A 19080-nucleotide genomic window follows, 5' to 3' on the forward strand; every position below is an offset into this window, starting at 1 on the left:
GCGGTAGGGACTGGGAGACTAGTCAGGGTTGAGGGAAAGATGAATGGAGCAAAGTACAGAGAGATCCTTGATGAAAACCTGCTCCAGAGTGCTAAGGACCTCAGACTGGGGTGAAGGTTCACCTTCCAACAGGACAATGCAGGAGTGGCTTCTCTTTCTGCTGTGCTCATATTTCTGACCAGTTTCATCTTTTCCATGAAAGAGTCAAGGAATCCGGGCTTCAAAATAAAATAATCCCATATTTTAGTTAATTTTTGAAAACATGCAGTCCAATAAATTAATCCTCTTGTAAGAGGAAAATGCAATATTTATTCTATATTTATTCTTACTTAGATGGTAGGATACATCTTTTCCGCAGAAATCTGAAAGCGGAAGGACTGTTGTGGTACATCTGTATTCCAAGTTGTTTTATCTCCACGGAGAACCTCCGCCCTCTCTTATTTCTCTGCACACTACTCCGTAGTTTGAAGAAGTCCTTCAGATGTGAAGGTAGTGTCTCCATGGCCTCCAACCCTGTAGTTTGAAGAAGTCCTTTAGATGTGGAGGTAGGGACTCCATGGCCTCCAACATTGGATCTTGTTTTGGTCTACAAATTATAAAGAGGATAGATGGATGATGATGAAATCCACATATAATTGTATAATCAATCCTAATGTTGTCTATTAGAATTCAACATATGCTTTTTTGCACTCTATAGGAATCTTTTTTGGTGTGAATTTGACAGCTTCTTTTCCAGGAACTGTGTTCTATGAAAAATCTATATGAGATTAACTTTGATGTTTTTGTTTCAATTTGTGTGCAATCAATTACTGCGAGTATATTATTATTATTATACTATATACCTCCTTCAAATGGATGATGGCCTCCTGCATGACACCTGTGCTACATGATGCTTCCTTTGACACCTAAGCTTCCCGTTTGCTTGTGAGGACGCCTCCTTCTGCCACCTCTGTCATCTGACAGCCACCTCCTGCAGACCATCTGCTGGAGCTGGGTCTACACTCTCCTTCACCCTCTTGTTCTCGCTGTCTTTCTCACCTAAAACTCCTACATCTGCTGCTTCCTCTGCTGGAGCTGGGTCTACACTCTCCTTCACCCTCTTGTTATCTCTGTCTTTCTCACCTAAAACTTCGACATCTGCTGCTTCCTCTGCTGGAGCTGGGTCTACACTCTCCTTCACGCTCTTGTTCTCTCTGTCTTTCTCACCTAAAACTCCATCTGCTTCCCGGTCTTCTCCTTCAAAAATAGACAATTCAAGACTTTAAACCTGTTGTATTGATATAAAACAATAATGATGCATCTTTAATTGCTACGAACTTTGTAGTTGGCTTACTTATTTTTCTACTATGCCGTGCATCTGTTGCAGATTGAGAGGGTGGATTCCTGCTATTTATTCTGGTAGGTACTGCCTCGGAGGACAGTGTTCTTTCGTGTATCATACGACTTGAAATGTATTTTGGTTGACAAAGATAGTAGCTGTACCAGAATCAGAATAAAACACTCTTCAAAGTGCTCCTCGCACACAGCATAACCCCCTTTTCTTTAGGTCCTCAAAGGACTTCTGCAGACTGATGTCTCTATGCCTGATGTTTCTCAGCCATATCTTCCTCCGGAGTAATTTATTTATTGAATTCACTAAATAATTACAGGCTTTTCCCCCTTCATTTTATGGAAATATGACTGACTCTCTCTACACTTTCCAGGAGCAGAAGAGACCTCTGCAGTTTCTGGGAATCTACAACACCAGTTGTTTTTTTAACCTCTTCTCTGGGACCCCCAGCCATTGTCTATACATTGTCTATATTTTCCAAGGAGGGCCACATTAGAATATATTTTTGCCATCGCGGGCCAGAATTATATTACAGGATTATACATCATGTGTATGACTGTGTTGAGAGATACAGTGGGGCAAAAAAGTATTTAGTCAGCCACCAATTGTGCAAGTTCTCCCACTTAAAAAGATGAGAGAGGCCTGTAATTTTCATCATAGGTACACTTCAACTATGACAGACAAAATGAGAGAAAAAATCCAGAAAATCACATTGTAGGATTTTTTATGAATTTATTTGCAAATTATGGTGGAAAATAAGTATTTGGTCACCTACAAAAAGCAAGATTTCTGGCTTTCACAGACCTGTAACTTCTTCTTTAAGAGGCTCCTCTGTCCTCCACTCGTTACCTGTATAATGGCACCTGTTTGAACTTGTTATCAGTATAAAAGACACCTGTCCACAACCTCAAACAGTCACACTCCAAACTCCACTAGGCCAAGACCAAAGAGCTGTCAAAGGACACCAGAAACAAAATTGTAGACCTGCACCAGGCTGGAAGACTTAGAAGAATTATTAGGAAATGGAAGACACAAGGACCACTGATAATCTCCCTCGATCTGGGGCTCCACGCAAGATCTCACCCCGTGGGTCAAAATGATCACAAGAACGGTGAGCAAAATCCCAGAACACACGGGGGGGACTAGTGAATGACCTGCAGAGAGCTGGGACCAAAGTAACAAAGCCTACCATCAGTAACACCACTACGCGCCAGGACTCAAATCCTGCAGTGCCAGACAGTGTCCCCTGCTTAAGCCAGTACATGTCCAGCCCGTCTGAAGTTTGCTAGAGAGCATTTGGATGATCCAGAAGAAGATTGGAGAATGTCATATGGTCAGATGAAACTAAAATATACTTTTGGTTAAAAACTCAACTCGTCGTGTTTGTAGGACAAAGAATGCTGAGTTGCATCCAAAGAACACCATACCTACTGTGAAGCATGGGGGTGGGAAACATCATGCTTTGGGGCTGTTTTTTCTGCAAAGGACCAGACGACGACTGATCCGTTGAAAGGAAAATGAATGGGGCCATGTATTCGTGAGATGATTGGGAAAACCTCCTTCCATCAGCAAGGGCAATGAAGATGAAACGTGGCTGGGTCTTTCAGCATGACAATGATCCCAAACACACCGCCCGGGCAACGAAGGAGTGGCTTGGTAAGAAGCATTTCAAGGTCCTGGAGTGGCCTAGCCAGTCTCCAGATCCAACCCCATAGAAAATCTTTGGAGGGAGTGAAAGTCCGTGTTTGCCCAGCAACAGCCCTAAACATCACTGCTCTAGAGGAGATCTGCATGGAGGGAATGGCCAAAATACCAGCAACAGTGTGTGAAAACCTTGTGAAGACTTACAGAAAACATTTGACCTCTGTCATTGCCAAGAAAGGGTATATAACAAAGTATTGAGATAAGTATTTGGTCAATAACAAAAGTTTATTTTCCACCATAATTTGCAAATAAATTCATTAAAAATCCTACAATGTGATTTTCTGGATTTTTTTTCTCATTTTGTCTGTCATAGTTGAAGTGTACCTATGATGAAAATTACAGGCCTCTCATCTTTTTAAGTGGGAGAACTTGCACAATTGGTGGCTGACTAAATACTTTTTTGCCCCACTGTACATATCACCCTTGCATATTACATCATTTATGCAGCGGCATAATGTTACAAGACATTTTTGGACTCATCTTGTGCTGTGCTCACTTAAACAGGAAGGTGGCACGGCAGTCCTTTGTGGGCAAATGTTGTGTCATCAAACATTGTCATCAAAGTCTGGCATTCTCTGGATTTATAGTGGGAACTTGGAAAAATCCACACAGCCACTCCACTGAATAGCAGGCTAGTGGTTGCTTTGCAATGCTTACAGTTAGCCACTGATTCCTTGAATTTGCGATTTCCAACTTGTGTAATGTTTATGTCCAATGGCCGATGAGCACCGATACGTTTTATCTATAATTTCTCTTCATTATTTCTCTTCATATGACAAGGATTATAAAGGGTTTGCTAGCAGATTGTTGACTTGATTCCTGATGACTGCTAGCTAATATTTTTCACATGATCAGTCCAATCAATGCTAATGTACATATACCATGATTTGATGTCATTTTATCTGTGGCCAATGACCTTGAGCCTTCCTCTATGGCAGGACCCAAAGGGCTTAAATGTTTGATGTCTACCCTTACAAAGGATTTAGACTTGACCTGTGACGTAGTGTCACCATGAGTGACAGAACACTGAGCCAATCACAGCTCAATGCTCCTATTTTCTGCTGGCTTGCCCCACCACCACAGAATGCTCTGAGCTAGGCTGAAACACCTGTTTGCATGTGGCTTTATTAACTCAATTATATCTTTTTTTTTTACATTGTTTGAAAACTGATATGTGACACGTATTAATGCCAAAGTAACATGTAAAATAGGCAAGCCCCAAAAAATATATTGATTTTATTTTTGCTGAAAATGTGCAGCTCTGCCCCAACCTGCCCCGAATGACGTGTCACCACTGGTCACGTGCATCACTCTCAGTACACTCATAACAGCCTAAGCATTACGAAACTTCTAATAGATCAAATAAGCCTCACGTATCAAAATAGAAATGCATTTTTTAATATTGAATAAATTCGACACTAAATGTCTCCCATACAAAAACTCTTCACTTGCTTAATAATTAATTATTTGCTGAACGTGGAGAGATTTTGGGCGGAGTAAACCCTCTCGTGTTGCCTCTTCCTCTCCGATTTGGCTCAAATAAGAAGAGGCGTGAACGTCGGGTGGCTTTGCTGTTGAACAGGTTTGTTTCCCTTGTTATATCGTTCTAGCATGTTTGGAGATGTGTTATTCGAATTAAACACCTACATTTAAAAATTTTGTTTCAATAGAATACATTTAATCAACCGAATAGTCAAATATAATGGCACCATATTGTAATGGTGGACAACAGAATGCTCTCTACCCGGAAAGAATAACACCAGTTGTATTACTATTCATGTTACGATTGCTTTTGCAGATTGCTTTTTTTTGTCCATGCATACGGTTGAAAACGAACTCGATGTTATCGCTCCATGTTGATTTTGTTCCATGGTGGTCTTTCTTGCCTAATATTTTCCTCCCAGCCTACCAGCAGGGGAAAAACAGGATAAAACCGGCCTGTCGAATGGTTTTGTTGTGGGAAAGCTGTTTTAATATATCTGTATAATTATATTAAAGCTTAAATTAACGTATTTTATTCATAATACTGCGTCAAATGATCATTAAAAAAATGTATTAGTCCGAATCCCTTTCGTAGCCTATGTTCTATGAGAGCGTGTATGGATTTCAGATGAAGGATTTCAGATGACAGGTGTGTGAGACGGGATGCGCAGACGGACATCTATTTATGACTTGGAAACATTTACGTTGCAATAATGTCTATATAATTTGCGACGCCAACATAAATTACAGTTTGCTATCCGCTAACATTTAAACGGCCTTGAACGTAGAATTCCATAATTCATACAGGGATGGGCATGGGCCTCATTTGAAAGCAAAATGAAGATGCCAAGCATGACGCAATAGTATTATTTGGCTAGTTTTTTTTTTTAGGATGGGCCTCCTTTCAACTGATTGAATGAGGCGCATCAACCACCACAAGCTGTGCATTAGTGATATTATAAATAGCCTGTCATTACCATTAAAAAAATCTACTGTGTGTAAACAGACGAGCCTAAAGGCCTATCAAATGCTTATCTTTTTTCCCTAGACATAAATGTCACAATGGTGTTATAAGGGGATGAGAAATTAACTTAGTTCACAATTATGTTACATTTATTTTGGAATAGGCCTGGCGTGTGAACACCCACAGTTGCATGCATGGTTCTATATATTGTGATATATACCTCAGCTGGAAGCCGGTGTTTGGATGATATATTGGCACGGTTTGCCGGCCCTCGTGCTACCTTGACTTTGTCTCGGGCCTAACAACACCGTGCCAATATATCCTCCAAACACCGGCTTCTCGGGCATTATCACTTAATATAAACTGGTGTTCCTASAAACATGTATGTACATGGTTATTACATTGGGAGGTACAGTGACATTAATGACTAGGTCACTTACTGTTATCTGGATGTTGCTTGCACACCTTGAGAGATGTGTCAACTAAACTGTGGTGTTAGTGTGATGGTTCTACTATGTGGGAAGCTGCATGTCATTTCAATGTGCAAGCAAGCACCAAAACACAATGTGCAATCACACCAATGCATTGTAAACGCGTGTACCTGTCCTGCACTGTAATTATATTGTAGTTCTGCCTGCCTTCCAAATGATCAATATCAAGCACATACTCTTCCCAATGATATCTAATATGCATAAGTGAAATTACACATGCAAGAAAATGAATATTACAAATGATGTATGGGACGATGGATACCATTGCAGATTTTCACTGCAAGTGTTTGTACATATTCGTTTTAGAACATTAAGCTACATTAAGCATTGTTTTCCTCACCAAGTAGTTTGTTAAATATGTTTGTCGTGCCCTTCCCACATTCCTGGACAGAACTCAACACAAGCTATTGAAGTCTAATGCTTTCCAGACGTTTGTTATCTGTTTCTGTTTTTGATGTCTGGATACTACTGTTGCTCCAGATATTTAGCTCACTAGGAACCATATCTGGATACTAATGTTGCTCCAGGTTTTGTTTTCATCTCATGGACTGAAAAGTATATTTTTTTCATTCGCTCTGCTGCTGATTTCAATCTCCTGTTCTCTCAACCAATATCACATGACCATATGTTAATTTTAAGCTAGTAGGGTTGGGCTGCTACACATTGGTTTAGTGCTAGCTTTAGGTGATGGCCTCCGTCATCACCTTTTAAAGGTATGAGGGTTAAGAGATGTGGATGGGATCTCCTCTAAATGTTAATGAATGGAAAGACCTACAGTATGTGATTTGTCAGACTAATTCACATCTGGGAGAATTCCACAAGGTCAAAGGAAGGTCAAAGTGTTATTACAGTGTTCTGAAGGATGAAACTATTGCCACCATGGCCAATGACTAACAATGAATTCCTTGAATACATTTTGATTWAAAAAATCAGTTACAAAGTGTCACTGTGTGGACCATGTCTCTGAGAATGGTTTGAAATATTTGAATGRTGAATTATATATTTTACAAAAGAGGATGACTTTTGTAGTTATTATTTTGTTTTTGCTCTCTTCATCCACGTCTCTGTCTCTGTCTGTCTCTCTCTCTCATATTTATTTATTTCTCTCGTCAGGTCATGTCGGTAAAGATGGAAATGGATGTCAGTGGCGTGTCCAGGACACCCATCTCTGTTCTACCTGCTGCTGCAGAGGTCAAAGCCATGCTGAAACCCGATACGGGGGACAGGCCCCGCTGTGCCAGCACCCCCTGCTCCCCCATCAAAAGTACTGTTTCAGGCTTCCAGATCCTCCACATGGACTCCAACTACCTAGTCGGCTTCACCACCGGCGAGGAGCTGCTAAAACTAGCCCACAAGTGGTCTCCCAACCCAGAGAAGACCCTTATCACCACACCGACCACCACAACGTCAACAGCATCAGAGGCCTTGCCCAGTTCTGTCCCCAAACCCATGGACCTGGGCACCCACCGGGCGTCGCGCATCTACAAAGCCAAAAACCGCTACTACCAGCCATACGACATCCCCGTGGTCAACGGGCGCCGGCGGAGGCGCATGCCCAGCTCAGGTGACCCCTACCTCAGGCCCCTGTCCCAGGGGGAGGGTGGCCCAGGGAGGGCCCTGCACCACGGCCCCCTGCCCCTCTGCCTTCTCAAGGGGAAGAGGGCCCAGTCCAAGTCCCTGGACTACCTCAACCTGGACAAAATGAGTGTCAAGCAGCCTCCGGCCGACACAGAGGTGCTGCAGTTCCAGCTCCAGCACCTGACGCTGCGGAGCGAGCGCATGTTCACCAGGAACAAGACATGAAGCAACACCRGTCACCACCCGCCTGTTCTCTCATCCACTCCCGTGGGATTTGRGTGCTATTTCCGGCTGTGCGTTTCTCTCCCTACTCAGATCATAGGATAGTCCTTTAAGGGGACACTTGTGGAGACCACTAATCTTGTTATTATTATGAAGCGAGGGTGACAAACTAAGCGGGTCTCTTGACGAAATGAGACGCATGCTAACGTATACGTAAAAATCCAGTGAACACAAATTGTTAAGTTAGTACACTGAAAACGGGGGTCTTTTAGATACAAAAATGTGAAGTTCGTCAGGATTAGCAATAACTGGTAAACTTATTTATTGACAATGTTTGTGTGTGTGGTGTGTGTGTGTTGGTGTGTGTGTGTGTGTGTGTGTGTGTGCGTGCGCGCGCACCTTTTTAAAAATGGTAAGGGATGTGTAACCAATGCCTCTCAAACTGGCCCCATTTTCCGGATTTGGACTGCACTGTTAGACATATTATGTTTTTACAGACCTTGCATCCTCAACTACAGCACACCTTTACTTTTTAACCACTATACATCCATAGCAATTAGCATTAGCCGCAGCASTACTGCACTATAMATCCATAGCAATTAGCATTAGCCGCAGCAGTACYGCACTCTACATCCATAGCAATTAGCATTAGCCCCAGCAGTACTGCACTATACATCCATAGCAATTAGCATTAGCCCCAGCAGTACTGCACTATACATCCATAGCAATTAGCATTAGCCTGAGCAGTACTGCACTTTACATCCATACCAATTAGCATTAGCCCCAGCAGTACTGCACTTTACATCCATACCAATTAGCATTAGCCCCAGCAGTACTGCACTATACGTCCATAGCAATTAGCATAAGCCAAAACAGTACTGCGCTATACATCCGTAGCAATTAGCATTAGCCCCAGCAGTACTGTATGTAAGCTACTGTATGTCTGTATGTGTGTGGATGTATAGGGACGGCAGGTAGCCTAGTGGTTAGAGTGTTGGACCAGTAACCGAAAGGTTGCTAGATCGAATCCCCGAGCTGACAAGGTAAAAATCTGTTATTCTGCCCCTGAACAAGACAGTTAACCCAACTGTTCCTAGGCCATCATTGTAAATATGAAATTGTTTCTTAACTGACTTGCCTAGTTAAATAAAGGTTAAAAAAATGTGAAAGCTCTCTCAGCTACACTACTACTTTGCTCTTGCCAAGCACCAGGGAAATGTGGGTTTAATGTAAACCACTGACTGTTACACAATCAAAAGGTTATTTAAAACAGAATCCTGTAAAGGGGCAATCTGCAGTTACTACATCCATTTTTGGACCCATTGATTCGTGAAGAATATAACTTTTAAATGCCTCGAGCTTAGTTCAACTGTCGTAGCACATCAGAACTCAAAATATATGCTTGTTTTACTCCACTGTTTGTAAACAGTAAATATAAACAAACACTATTATATATATCCTCAACATGGTTAAAACTATCATTTTCCTATCATTGGTCCTTGCATCCATATCTKTGAATTTGAGTGTGGTTACATTTCTGCAGCCCCATCCCTCAGCTTTTTRCCGAAACGGGGGCGGGGAAAAGGCTTTGTTATTGTTTCAACTGCTGATTGCTGCTCTAAGAGGATTTGTGGGGGAGAGGCTTACCGTCAGAGTGCCTGAGGGGAGATTAGCTCCTTGTATACAGAATTAATCCCCTCACTCCATTTCTCCCAGTCAGACTGAATCCTCAGCAGGGGTGAGGGGTTGAATTAGGAGATTCCAGATTTTCTGCATCTAGACGTTGTGTCCATCATTCTGAATYCCAGTCATTCTTTTCATTTCCTGAATAGGAGGGATGGATGTTTTAGCCTAGGTAAAAGGTTATCAATTTAGTTTTGGTTTTTTTGCCACCCCTTCATAAAGGTGTGTAGAGCACCTGAAACACGTACCATAGCTATGGAAACCAAAGGAGGATTATTTTGGGGTGCCCTGGGAAAACTTGACCACATTGTTTCTGTAATAAGATCTATTTGGGGTTTCGTAGGACATGTGACAATCATTTTGAGGAGTAATCTTGGAGAACACCTTACTTGAAGTAGCCCTGACCTAATGCCCTCATAACAAAATCATTTGCATGATATAAATTATCTGATAGTCTCTTACCAATGGCAATTTACCTATTATAAGCCATATGACATGTAATGGTAACTATACACTGAGTGAACGAAACATTAAGGACACTTTACTAATATTGAGTTGTCAACACANACCAAAATTGTGACATTTTTGGAAAGATCACCTTTTTTTCTTCCAGACATGCAAAACTACAGCTAGGCAGGGTATTGGTCCAGACAGTACATTTACACTGAGTGTACAAAATATTAAGAACACCTTTCTAATATTGAGTTGCACMCCCTCTTGCCCTCAGAACAGTCTCAATTCGTCGAGGGTGTGGACTCCTAGAAGGTGTCAAAAGCATTCCACAGGGATGCTGGCCCATGTTGACTCCAATGCTTCTCACAGTTGTGTCAAGTTGGCTGGATGTCCTTTGGGTGGTGGACCATTCTTGATACACACGTGAAACTGTTGAGCGTGGAAAAACCCAGCAGCGTTGCAGTTCCTGACACAAACCGGTACACCTGGCACCTACTACCATACCCCGTTCAAAGGCACTTAAATCTTTTGTCTTGCCCATTCACCCTTTCAATGGCACACATACACAATCCATTCCTCAATTGTCTCAAGGCTTAAAAATCCTTCTTTAACCTGTCCCCTCCCCTTCATCTACACTGATTTGAAGTGGATTTAACAAGTGACCTCAATAAGGGATCATAGCTTTCACCTGGGTTCACCTGGTCAGTCTATGTAATGAAAGACCAGGTGTTCTTAATGTTTTGTACACTCAGTGTATAAAGATATGCCTTTTCATGCTTTATATGGTTTGGTGTGACTTTCAAATTCTACTATTATGGGTTTAAGCTCTTTTTCATCATGCTTCTCTTTCCCACACTAACCTCTTTGTGTCATAGGACAAGAAAAATAACCTCCAAAAAACATACAAGGAAATATTTTCAAAGTTAAGAACTAAATCCATCTCCTCTGTGTGTTCTCCATTGTGTTTGTGTCTGTGTAGTTTGAGTAAAAGGTTATTGGACCACACATTCCCTTCTAGATGGTTCATGGGTTAGGGTTAGTCACCTGTCTGTCTTCACTCTAAATGGGTTTTTCAGAAATAGCTTAATCTGTATTTACATATACAAAAAATTGTGTTTAATGTAACTATATTGCATTATTATTTATTTATTTTTTTATATCATTTTTTATTTATAGTTGTAATTTATCTGAAGTCATGGAAGACATCGATATTGGTTGAATATAAAAATGGCAGTATGTTGCATATAGGCTATGTTTACCTGGAGTTAGACACTTAAAGGCACCTTAACCCGACGTATGAACGGTGATGTGTAGTTATTTAAGGGTGCAGATCACAACAGCAGCTAAAGATGACAACTCATTCATTTGAACAAACTGTCCCTGAGTAACGGTGATATGTTTTCACCAAACACTTGGAAATGTTCTCTGGTGAAATATATTCGGTATTATCAATAACCGTCAACGATTTGCTCACATATGTGACTGTGTTTGCAGTGAAATTTTTGGTGGCTTTTTAGTTGTGATGTTTAGAATGTGTTGATTTAACAGTTTAACCTTAACAGTGTTCGTACCGCATCATATTAATAGTATACAGTAGAAATTTTACAGTAACAATTTTACTTTGGCCATCATGAAGGAAAAATTCTACTTGTAACAACACACGTTTTAATATGCCATACAATTCAAGAAAAAACGTAATATTGTAAGACTGTGGCAGTTCTAAACAGGAATACCCAATGCATTATGGGAATTAATAATAGACTACAATTCTGGCCTGAGATGCCCGTTTAATAGAGAATCTCCATTGAACATGGTTTTTAGACCAGGACTGTTCTTAATCTGTGACCAGGAAACCAGCCCTCAATGTTCACAGTAAAGCATTGTCTTCGTAATTACAATGTGGGTTGAAATGTGCTATTTTCCTGCATGACCATTAACCACAACAATGGAACAAGGAAGTTGCATCGCAGGTCACAGTGCTTTTCAGTGACTCATTTTGACTTAGTGTTCATAGGCTTGTGTGAAACTTTGTCATTTTATTCCTACAAAAGGTTTATTGTCATTTGGACTTTCTGGTCAAATCTTTCACGCAGCTTGTATACTGTAGTTTAGCTACCTAAAAGCATTTGTTTTGTTTTCTACTGTGTCTATTTATGCCATGCAATGCGACTGATTTAAGTTTTATTATCTTTCACTTGACATTGTTATTAAAACACTACTACGCTAAGACGTGTGTGTCTCAATTTTTTATGAAAAAATAAAGAGTTCTCAAATGTCATCGGGACGGGATCCGTAAGATTGTTTCAAAGTGCTGTCATTTTTCTTTCCTTCGCGTATGGGATGTGACAGATGAAACGTTTGTTCCCTAGAATGTTTTATAAAGATGCTTTCCCCAGCATGATGTTTTCTGTAATGCCTTTTTCTTAAATCCTACAAGCTTTGTGTCTGCCAGTGAAAAGCACTATTTGCTAAATTCAACTCTGACTGTATTTGTAGATACATCAATTGTAATCATTTAAACCCTAATGGAACATGACGGAGAAGGTACTTATAGAGCACGTCTTGAAAGACATTAGTAGTGTCAAACCACGTGATGTCAAATTTGGTCTCTGACGAGAGATCAAATTAAATGACAGACAATTCCTAATAACAGCTAGGTGCTTTTTTACAGCTGCTATAGTGGCTTGTGTTACAGACTGCATAGGTGGCTTTTGTTACCGACTGCTGATAGGTGGCTTGTGTTACAGACTGCTGATAGTGGGCTTGTGTTACAGACTGCTGATAGGTGGCTTGTGTTACAGACTGCTGATAGGTGGCTTGTGTTACAGACTGCTGATAGTGGCTTTTTTACACACTGCGATATAGTGTCGCTAGTGTCTAACAGACTCTGGAATACAGGTTGGCTTTTTAGCAACTTGCTGAACTAGGCTCTGTTACAGCACTGCTATAGTGGCCTTTTTACAGACTGCTGATAGGTGGCTTGTGTTACAGACTGCTGATAGGTGGCTTGTGTTACAGACTGCTGATAGGTGGCTTGTGTTACAGCATCTGCTCTTTGTGTTCTGAGCTCCTCCATATTTCCACAAGAGGCAGAAAGGTTTCAGCTCTCGGGAAAGTTCACTCTAGGTGAGAATCTAGCATCAGCTTCCCCTCCCCTAATCCTAACCTTAATCATTAGTGAGGGAAATGCCAAACTGACTCAAGATCAGTGTCTAGGTGCAACTTCACCCTACACCATCTTGTTTCTTTACTATGTATACAAAACTATGTGGACAGCCCTTCAAATTAGTGGATTCAGCTATTTCAGCCACACCCGTTGCTGACAAGTGTATGGCTGACAAGCACACAGCCATACAACTGTAAAGTTTGGTGGAGGAGGAATAATGGTCTGGGGCAGTTTTTTATGGTTCGGGCTAGGCCCCTTAGTTCCAGTGAAGGGAAACTTTACCGCTACAGCTTACAATGACATTTTAGACGATTCTATGCTTCCAACTTTGTGGCAACAGTTTGGGGAAGGCCCTTTCCTGTTTCAGCATGACAATGCCCCCATGTACATAGTGAGGTCCATACAGAAATGGTTTGTTGAGATCGGTGTGGAAGAACTTGACTGGCCTGCACAGAGCCCTGACCTCAGTCCCATCGAACACCTTTGGGATTAATTGGAACGCCAACTGCGTAATCGCCCAACGTCAGTGAGCGACCTCAGCAATGCTCATGGCTGAATGGAAGCAGGTCCCATCAGTAATGTTCAGACATCTAGTGGAAAGCCTTCCCAGAAGAGTGGAGGCTGTTATAGCAGCAAAGGGGAGACCAACTCCATATTAATGCTCATGATTTTGGAATGAGATGTTCGACGAGCAGGTGCACACATACTTTTGGTCATGTAGTGTGTATGTTAAGATCTCTCAGTTTCCTTATAATGCTCATTGCTGTTCAACATAGACTTTAACCCCCTAAAGTTGTTGGCCGTGCCCCACTGAAATCGAATTAGCATAATAATTTCAAAAATCTGTCTGTTTAAGCTAGAGATATCAGTTTTATTTGCATGGGCTGTGTCTCAATCCATTACATCCGCCGATGTTCTACTAAGTTAACAAAGGGACTTGTTTTAAGATGGTCATATCAAGGATCATTTAGCTTTTTGATTTAGATTTTTAGGACCCCTTTAGGTATACAAAAAACAATGGGGGGATGAAACATTGAATTTGGCCTTACTGCTATTAGCCCATAGAAATACATTGAATAACAGATTTATACATTGAATAACAGATAAATACATTTAATAACAGATAGTAATTTTTTTTTACAGAACTTTGTTTTGAAGTGTCTGTCCTATATCTGAGAGATATGAGACAGATCAGGATAAAAAAATTTAGGCACTATATGATGTTTGCACCGTTTCCGCTCAATTTAACATTCTATTACGTTTTTCTGTACTGAACGCASCCTAGGTGTTTTCTGGGGTAAAGTACCACTGGCTAGAAATCAGTGATTTCAAATAGTATTTGAACCCAGGTCTGCTGTACACATAGTTCTCCATTCAACACATGACAGACAGTAAAGAGCACCGTCTCATGACTATACACTTCTTGTCTTTCTCAATACTGTAATTCACCAAGCGACCAAAATTGTGACATTTTTGGAAAGATCACCTTCCTCTTTGCTTCCAGACAAGGTGTTCCTCCTCAAAGACAAACTTGTGCCTCAATCTGCATCCCACATGGCACCCTATTCCCTAAATATTGCAACACTTTTGTCAAGGGCCCATAGGCCTCTGGTCAAAAGTAGTGCACTACGTATGGAAAAGGTGCCGTTTGTACGCACACCCCTGTATTAGTGAAAAAGTGTTCTCTGTCTCTTACTTTATCACTTTTCACTGTTGTTCCTTTTTAATCCGATGAAGAAGGGTCCACTAAAGTAAGATGAAGGGGTGCCCCATCCTAAACTTAATCATTAGTAGGGAAAATGCAGAACTGGTCCGTCTTGGTGGCATGACCAATTCGTTTTTTTTCACTGAATTAATCTGCATTAGAAAGCTGCACCGGGGTCAGGTTGTCACCAACCCTTTCCAAAATCAAATCATATTCTTTCGTCACATGCTTCCTAATAACAGGTAATAATAAAATAAATAATAACATACACAACGAGTAACGATAACTTGGCTATATAGACGGTATGAGTTCACCTGGAGAGGATTGACCCAAGAGACACATGTAAGAAGGGGTTGTTATGTTGGCTGTCATGGACAAAGTGGAGTTTTTATTGGTAAAAACAATAGGATAAATACATAGTGCATTCGGAAAGTATTCAGACCCCTTGACTTTTCCACATTTTGTTACGTTGCAGCCTTATCTGGGCTCCCGAGTGGCGCAGCGTCTAAGGCACTGTGTCTCAGTGCTAGCGCCGTAACTACAGACACCCTAGTTCGAATAACTGACTTGCCTAGTTAAATAAAAGTTACATTTAATATATTTTTTTTTTAATTCTAAAATGGAGTCAATTGTTTTTTCCCCCTCATCAATCTACACACAATACCCCTTAATGACAAAGCAAAAACGTAGTTTTGTGTGCAAATCTATAAAAAAAATACAAAACTCAAATTTCACATTTGCATAAGTATTCAGACCCGTTACTCAATACTTTGTTGAAGCACCTTTGGCAGCGATTACAGCCTCAAGTCTTCTTGGTATGACGCTGCAAGCTTGGCACACCTGTATTTGGGAGTTTTTCCCATTCTTCTCTGCAGATCCTCTCAAGCTCTGTCAGGTTGGTGGGGAGCGTCGCTGCACAGCTATTTTCAGGTCTCTACAGAGATGATCAATCAGGTTCAAGTCCGGGCTCTGCCTGGTCACTCAAGGACATTCAGAGACTTGTCCCGAAGCCACTCCTGCATTGTCTTGGCTGTGTGCTTGGGTCGTTGTCCTGTTGGAAGGTGAACCTTCCCCCCAGTCTGAGCTCCTGAGCGCTATGGAGCAGGTTTTCATCAAGGATCTCTCTGTACTTTGCTCCGTTCATCTTTCCCTCTATCCTGGCTAGTCTCCCAGTCCCTGCCGCTGAAAAACATCCCCACAGCATGATGATGCCACCACCATGCTTCACCATAGGGATGGTGCCAGGTTTCCTCCAGATGTGACGCTTGGCATTCAGGCCAGAGAGTTCAGTCTTGGTTTCATCAGACCAACTTACCATCCTGAGACAAGGCCGAGTATAGTATATTCTCTGCCTCTAACCCTATTACAGGGGCTAAGTCACTGGCCTACTGGTGCTCTTCCATGCCGTCCCTAGGAGGGGTGCGTCACTTGAGTGGGTGAGTCACTGAGGTGATGTTCCTGTCTGGGTTGGCGCCCCCCCTTGTGTGTGCCGTGGCGGAGATCTTTGTGGGCTATACTCAGCCTTGTCTCAGGGTGGTAAGTTGGTGTTGAAGATATCCCTCTAGTGGCGTGGGGCTGTGCTTTGGCAAAGTGGGTGGGTTATATCCTGCCTGTTTGGCCCTGTCCGGGGGTCTCCATCGATGGGGCCACAGTGTCTCCTGACCCCTCCTGTCTCAGCCTCCAGTATTTATGCTGCAGTAGTTTGTGTGTCGGGGGGCTAGGGTCAGTCTGTTATATCTGGAGTATTTCTCCTGTCTTATCAGGTGTCCTGTGTGAATTTAAGTATGCTCTCTCTAATTCTCTCTTTCTCTCTTTCTTTCTTTCTCTCTCTCGGAGAACCTGAGCCCTAGGACCATGCCTCAGGACTACCTGGAATGATGACACCTTGCTGTCCCCAGTCCACTTGGCCGTACTGCTGCTCCAGTTTCAACTGTACTGCCACGCAGTAGTGAGTGAACAGGGAGTACAGTAGGGGACTAAGCATGCACCCCTGCGGGGCCCCCATGTTGAGGGTCAGTGTGGCAGATGTGTTGTTGCCTACCCTCACCACCTGGGGGCGGCACTTCAGGAAGTCCAGGATCCAATGTTAACTTGTAATCCGTGATAGTTTGCAAGCCCTGCCACATCTGACGAGCTTCAGAGCCGGCGTAGTAGGATTTGACCTTAGTACTGTATTGATGCTTTGCCTGTTTGATGGCTTGTCAGAGGTCACAGCGGGATTTCTTATACATGTCCGAATTAGTTTCCCGCTCCTTGAAATCGGCAGCTGTGGCCTTTATCTCTGTGCGGATGTTGCCTGTATTCCATGGCTTCTGGTTGGGATATGTGAGTACGGTCACTGTGGGGACGATGTCGTCGATGCACTTATTATTGAAGCTGGTGACTGAAGTGGTAAACTCCTCAATGCCATCGGATGAATCGCGGAACATATTCCAGTCTTTGATAGAGAAACAGTCCTGTAGCTTAGCATCCGCTAAATCGGAACACGTGTTAGTAGGAATCAGTGGGATAGATTTATGGTCAGATTTGCCAAATGGAGTGCGAGGGAGAACTTTGTATACCTTTCTGTGTGTGGAGTAAAGGTGATGGAGTTTTGTCTCCTCTAGTTGCACAGGTGACATGCTTGTAGAAATTAGGTAAGACGGATTTTAGGTTCCTGCATTAAAATCTCCGGCCACTAGGAGCGCCGCCCCTGGATGAGTATTTTCTTGTTTGCTTATGGCCCTATACAGCTCGTTGACTGYGGTCTTAGTGCCAGCATCGGTTTATGGTGGTAAATAGACAGCTACATTTGAGCTCGCTCTGTTTAGCTCATCGCTGATTGGCTATTATTTTATACTTTTTTTATCAAGGGAGGCCAAATGCTCGCTGGCTTCACTTGCATTCAATGCTACTGGCGGCAACAATGTCATACTCTTTATGACCAGCACGCATCAGATAGATGGTCTACACATACAGAGGCAGAGGGGCGTTGTTTCCCTCGTTTGGATGCTTTCGCCGGTGAGATACATTCAGACTCTTTCGAATTGAAGGAAAATTATGACAACACAGAGCGGCGAAAGATACGTCACTTTAATAATTTATACATACTGTTTTACCCACTTTATATATAGTGCCTTCAGAAAGTATTCATACCCTTTGACTTATAAAGTTTTGATGTGTTACTGCCTGAATTAAAAATGTATTAAATATATTTTAAAAATCACAAATCAACACACAATACCCCATAATGACAAAAGGAAAACATTCACATACAGTACCAGTCAAAAGTTGGGACACACCTACTCATTCCAGGGTTTTTCTTTATTCTACTATTTTCTACATTGTAGAATAATAGTGAAGACATCAAAACTATGAAAAAACACTTATGGAATCATGTAGTAATCAAAAAAGTGTTAAACAAATTAAAATATATTTTATATTTGAGATTCTTCAAAGTAGCCAACCTTTCCCTTGATGACAGCTTTGCACACTCTTGGCATTCTCTCAACCAGCTTCATGAGGAATGTTTTTCCAACAGTCTTGAAGGAGTTCCCACATATGCTGAGCATTTGTTGGCTGCTTTTGCTTTACTCTGCAGTCCAACTCATCCCAAACAATCTCAATTGGGTTGAGGTTGGGTGATTGTGTAAGCCAGGCGACCTGATGCAGCACTCCATCACTCTCCTTGGTCAAATAGCCCTTACACAGCCTAGAGGTGTGTTTTGAGTCATTGTCCTGTAGAAAAACAAATGATAGTCCCACTAAGCGCAAACCAGATGGGATGGAGTATCGCTGCAGAATGCTGTGGTAGCCATGCTGTTTAAGTGTCACCAGTAAAGCACCCCCACACCATCACACCTCCTCCTCCATGCTTCACGGTGGGAAACACACATGCGGAGATCATCCGTTCACCTACTCTGCGTCACACAAAGACACAGCGGCTGGAACAAAAAAAAAGACATTAAATAATTATGCTTTCGTCTCTGTGTTGTCATAATTGTCTTTCAATTCGCAAGAGACTGAATGTGTCTGTCACGAGAATTTTCAATCCCAATGATAATAACTGACAATCAATAGCTCTGACCAATCCCCGAGGTTAGTAAGACCATGGGTTTAATAATAATTAGTCAAAGACTCAGCTTATGCAAAAAGATAGTACAGTTTATTCACGAGAACGCTCTAATGTCCATTATACAAAGACGTCCATTTTTATAGCTGCGCACATACTTCCACACAAACAGTAGGTATCCTACGCACATACATACACACAAACAGTAGGTGAGTTTTATCCTTCTCCATAGTTCTCACCACTGCGTATCA

General features: G+C 41.9%; 1 protein-coding gene across 1 annotated transcript; it reads left to right on the plus strand.

The window, feature by feature from the left end:
• Positions 1 to 4361: 4361 nt before the first annotated feature.
• On the plus strand, positions 4362 to 12134 carry macir (macrophage immunometabolism regulator). Its single transcript, XM_023984678.3, has 2 exons — positions 4362 to 4616; positions 7085 to 12134. The coding sequence occupies exon 2, from the start codon at positions 7088 to 7090 to the stop codon at positions 7772 to 7774; it is 687 nt and encodes a 228-aa protein (XP_023840446.1). The 5' UTR covers positions 4362 to 4616; positions 7085 to 7087; the 3' UTR covers positions 7775 to 12134.
• Positions 12135 to 19080: the final 6946 nt, after the last annotated feature.

This window comes from Salvelinus sp. IW2-2015, linkage group LG4q.1:29 (assembly GCF_002910315.2).
Source record: "Salvelinus sp. IW2-2015 linkage group LG4q.1:29, ASM291031v2, whole genome shotgun sequence".
Classification (NCBI taxonomy): domain Eukaryota; kingdom Metazoa; phylum Chordata; class Actinopteri; order Salmoniformes; family Salmonidae; genus Salvelinus; species Salvelinus sp. IW2-2015.